The 4,625-nt window shown below is 39.0% G+C and overlaps 1 protein-coding gene and 1 non-coding gene across 3 annotated transcripts; both read left to right on the top strand.

The window, feature by feature from the left end:
• The first annotated feature begins 524 nt into the window (after window positions 1-524).
• LOC105770483 (uncharacterized) lies at window positions 525-3,894 on the top strand. Of its 2 annotated transcripts, XR_008196322.1 has the most exons (4): window positions 525-1,051; window positions 1,856-2,607; window positions 2,927-3,630; window positions 3,777-3,894. XR_008196322.1 is itself a non-coding variant. In XM_012591700.2 (3 exons), the coding sequence occupies exons 1-3, from the start codon at window positions 764-766 to the stop codon at window positions 3,441-3,443; spliced, it is 1,557 nt and encodes a 518-aa protein (XP_012447154.1). In that variant the 5' UTR covers window positions 525-763; the 3' UTR covers window positions 3,444-3,743. The 2 variants fall into 2 exon arrangements, 1 of the variants encoding a protein (XP_012447154.1); XM_012591700.2 differs by lacking the exon at window positions 3,777-3,894 and having other exon boundaries at window positions 2,927-3,743.
• A 279-nt stretch (window positions 3,895-4,173) lies between these two features.
• Window positions 4,174-4,246, top strand: TRNAK-CUU (transfer RNA lysine (anticodon CUU)). Its single transcript has one exon. It is a non-coding gene; the product is annotated as a tRNA-Lys (tRNA).
• Window positions 4,247-4,625: the final 379 nt, after the last annotated feature.

Genomic DNA, 4,625 nt, shown 5'->3' with positions numbered 1-4,625 from the left:
GAATGTTACGTTAAGTAAATTTAATTTTTTTGAAAGTATACAAGTATAAATATAAAAAAAAAATCACAAATACATTACAACTATAAATATACATCCAAATAATTATAAAATGGATCAAATAAAAAAAAAACTCAAACGAAAAAAACCGAAAAATATTTAAACAAAACTCACTCATTACATTATCGAACAATGTCTAGAATTGAATTATTAATTTAAAAAAAAACCAAATTATTTTTATTTTAATTAAATCTGCAAGTAGCTTTCTATTTTTTAACTAAGGGCCAAAGCCCCTACCCCAGCTTTGCCACTGAACCTACACATGATTAATATACAAAAATGTTTTCTTCTATTTCCCCTCACTGCCAAGTGGCGATGCATAAAACTCTCCAAATCCACAATCCGAAGTTGCTATTTGTAAGCCCACATCCTCCCCAAATTCCCTTTTCCAATATTAATTTCCAATATTATCTATCTATGGCTGACCCCCCCGCCTTGCAATTCAGTCAAAGTCCAAAATTTTACCCATGCGTTACACGTATCTCCGATTGCCTCCATTTGTCTTGCCACAGACATACCCAACTGTCGCCATATACCATATATCTATATAATCCTTTCCAATTTTCAACACCCAAAATTCTAAGCATCCGAATATTCCAAAACCAACGGAGGCTGCCAACTAGGGAACTACTCAACTATTCTACGTAATTGTCCGCAAAAGATATCCCAAAACCTGCGGGACAATAACTCAGCAGGGCGGAAAATAATGAAGGCCGAGACTTTGACTCTGGTCCTGGTGAACCTGGCAGGGATCATGGAGAGGGCGGATGAGTCATTGTTACCAGGCGTTTACAAGGAAGTTGGTGCTGCCCTTCACGCCGACCCCACTGGACTCGGCTCTCTCACCTTGTTCAGATCTATCGTTCAATCCGCTTGTTATCCAATTGCTGCATACCTTGCTGTGCGTCACAATCGAGCCCATGTAATAGCTCTTGGTGCGTTTTTATGGGCTGCTGCCACTTTCCTTGTTGCCTTCTCCTCCAGTTTCTTTCAGGTAAACTGTAGCTACCTATTTTGCCCCCTTTATTTTTGTTAATCGAGTGATCTTTTATTTATCTTTCTTTGCTTGGTTGGTGGGAATGTGAAAGGTGATGCCTGGGAATCAGGGATTTTGGTTTTGGTCTTTATATGTTGTTTCGGTTCAAGTTTGTTGAATTGGGTATGGTTTAATTGAGGTTTTCTGTATTGTGAATTAGTGATTGGAGCGTATTGCCTGATTATGTTTTGGTTGTTTTGGATTGGATCGGTTGAGCGTATTGGCAACTATAATGGTGCAAATATTTGGTCTGATGGTGGTGATTTGGTGGATGTACTTGTATTCTTGGTTATGATGGATCTGGTTATCTGGTGAATAAAAACAGAGGAAAATGCATTAATGGATTTCATCTGCCATTGATAAATGTAACTTGAATTAAGAAACATTGTTGAAGATGCACATTTGTGGCACCAAAAGAAATCTTGGAATATTTTGGTGTTTTCACTTTTTCTTTAATGTTGTGTTTTTTCCCTTGCTTGGTCAGTCAAGCACAGAGGGTTAGAGGTGTTTATTTTCTTGGTTTAACTACTTCTTAAGGCTGATGTCAGGTTAAACTTTTTTTTTATTTTTTTTCTATTGTTTCCTTATGAGTTAACAATCTGTAGTTATGAATTCCCTCAAATATCATATGTCTACAATTTGTTTGGGGGATTTTTCAGTTAGCTACTATAAAAATTGCTTAGAGTGCTACAGGAAGTACCGGTAGCGGCTAGAGCAAGCAACCAAGTTAAATTATTTAGTCATTTGGCATCATTTGAACAGGTGGCCATATCTAGAGCTTTAAACGGAATTGGCCTTGCCATTGTTGGACCTGCAATCCAGTCCCTTGTTGCTGACTCAACAGATGACAGTAACCGTGGTATGGCTTTTGGGTGGTTACAGCTCACAAGCAATCTTGGTTCTGTTATTGGAGGATTCATTGCAGTACTAATAGCTCCAATAGCATTCATCGGTATCCCTGGTTGGAGAATTGCCTTCCATCTGGTAGGACTAATCAGCATCATTGTTGGTACGTTAGTCTACCTCTTTGCCAATGATCCACATTTTTCTGATAGTGGGGCAAAATCTAGCAATCAAATGTCAAATAGAACCTTATGGTCTGAAGTGAAGGGCCTGGTTCTGGAAGCAAAATCAGTCGTAAAGATCCCATCATTTCAAATTATCGTTGCTCAAGGTGCTACTGGTTCAATCCCCTGGTCTGCATTGTCATTTGCACCGATGTGGTTGGAGCTAATTGGGTTCTCCCACAAGAAAACTGCATTCCTGATAGCCATGTTTGTGATTGCTACTTCTGTGGGGGGCCTTTTTGGTGGTAGGATGGGGGATTTCCTGTCCACACGTCTCCCGAATTCTGGAAGGATCATTCTAGCCCAAATAAGCTCGGCATCGGCCATCCCTTTAGCAGCAATACTCTTGCTTGTTTTACCTGATGATCCATCCACAGGTGTGATGCATGGTTTGGTCTTAATCATTGTTGGCTTCTGCATTTCCTGGAATGCTCCAGCTGCAAACAAGTAAGATTCTCAAACTTTCTCTTTTCCCTCCATCTATTTTGTTTAACATTCCATTACATGAAATTATATTTTACATACTCGCAATGTAGCATTTACCAGTTGTCATAAGCTGGACAAAACTAAATGTATCTCGAAATGTCCTATTAAATATTGGATCAAGGTATGCAAGAGTCCGGACATAAGCCCGAGTTCACTTGTAGAAAACACATGAAGAGCCAAAAAAGAATTGACAAACTTGAGCATGTATAGTTGAGAGTTCAAAGGACTTTTCCTGCTCCTATATTGATAACGTGGAATGTGAATGTTCCTATGCATGCAGTCCAATATTTGCAGAAATAGTTCCAGAGAAATCAAGAACAAGCGTCTATGCTTTGGACCGATCTTTTGAATCCATCTTGTCATCATTCGCCCCTCCTGCAGTTGGAATTCTAGCTCAGCACGTTTACGGTTACAAACCTATTCAGAAAGGAGCAAGTGAATCTGAAGAGATTGCAACAGATAGAGAAAACGCTTTGTCGTTGGCAAAAGCACTGTACACAGCAATAGGAATTCCGATGGCACTCTGTTGTTTCATCTATTCATTTCTCTACTTCACCTACCCGAAGGATAGAGAGCGAGCTCAAATGGAAGCATTCATAGAATCTGAGATGCGAGAGCTATTGTCAGATACTATGCCTGAAGGTGGAGATCATTCTCAAGCTCAACCATTTGAATTGGAAGAACCATATATTAAAGACAGAACCATTATAGAAGTGGATTATGAAGATGAGGTTGACCTTGATCCCGACGAAAATGATGAGAAGCCTATACTTCACGCCAGTAGACACTCTCTTTGATGTATCGCGAGGAATGTTACAGCAATGACGAGGCATCGCTTTCGTCCTGTTGACATTTTGAACAAGCTGAAGTCAATTTTAGTGTTGCTGCAACGGTCCTTTGCATGATTGAGTTCTTACCTGCTCTGGTCTTCTTCAGCGATACGTAATCTAAAAGGAAACGTACCTAAGTTTGATAAATTCAAAGGTAATACACACTGAAAAAGCTGCATGTATGTTTGAATTGACAACATTTGAGTAGTCAAATTTGATCACATTCGGTCGAGGATTACTGTAAATGCCTATAAATTTCTGCATTCATTTTTCCTTTTCATGTACATTTCGGCCACCTAGGCAAACGGTTTCAAAATCACTAAAAAGGACGGTATAGAAGGCTCAAGCAACAAAGAGCAGGGTCCTATAGAGCAGCAGCATCTCAGGGATTCTTACATAAATCCATACATTCTTGAAAGCTCTGCAATCCGTGCTTATGTTCTTATGGAACTGATATTATCCCTGGTCTCTGAAGTATTCTTACTAAAGGCTTCTCTAAGAGAATTATCTTTTACTTGGAAATAAATCAATAAATCAGTGTTACCACTTCCAGTTCCCATGATATGTTTTCCACCCCGCAAAGTGTACTGTCTATTGGCATAAGGACTCATCTCCAATAAAAGAAAATGCTAGAGTGGAGGCATGAAAGATTATAATCTAAGATAAAGACATTATGGTTAACACTAGGAAGCGACAAGCCCGTCTAGCTCAGTCGGTAGAGCGCAAGGCTCTTAACCTTGTGGTCGTGGGTTCGAGCCCCACGGTGGGCGTTAAATGTCATTTTTGCGGAGGGCAGGCCACATCACTTTCACATCCTCGCGGTTCTTATTCTTGGGTTTTTCTTTGTCCTCATTTATTCAAGCCCATTGGATGTCTCGCAAGCAAAGCAAAGAAACTTGGTGAAAATTACAAAACTCCACCATATATACAATAATTACTTCTTTTTCAGCACATCCGCATTAGATTCGTTGTAGGTATCTTTCTTTCTTTTCCCTCAACAATATAGATTTTTCTTTCCTTGCAAAGAAGTGCAGAAGATGTGAATTTAGTGGTTGTGATGAATTTTAGTCGTTATACTTTTTGAAATTTTAATCTTTACTTAATCATTTGTAATTAAATTGATTCGGATAACTTTTGTTATTAGTCTTG

Source organism: Gossypium raimondii, chromosome 5, assembly GCF_025698545.1.
Source record: "Gossypium raimondii isolate GPD5lz chromosome 5, ASM2569854v1, whole genome shotgun sequence".
NCBI lineage: Eukaryota > Viridiplantae > Streptophyta > Magnoliopsida > Malvales > Malvaceae > Gossypium > Gossypium raimondii.
Note: the sequence above shows the minus strand (reverse complement) of the source record. Positions and strands in the feature narration are given on the sequence as shown.

Excerpts from the sequence above, each read along its gene's own strand:
- LOC105770483 (XM_012591700.2), top strand. The coding sequence starts at position 764 with ATGAAGGCCGAGACTTTGACTCTGGTCCTGGTGAACCTGGCAGGGATC. Across the intron at positions 1,052-1,855 it reads TCTCCTCCAGTTTCTTTCAG|GTGGCCATATCTAGAGCTTT; the intron begins GTAAACTGTAGC and ends TCATTTGAACAG. Across the intron at positions 2,608-2,926 it reads AATGCTCCAGCTGCAAACAA|TCCAATATTTGCAGAAATAG; the intron begins GTAAGATTCTCA and ends CTATGCATGCAG.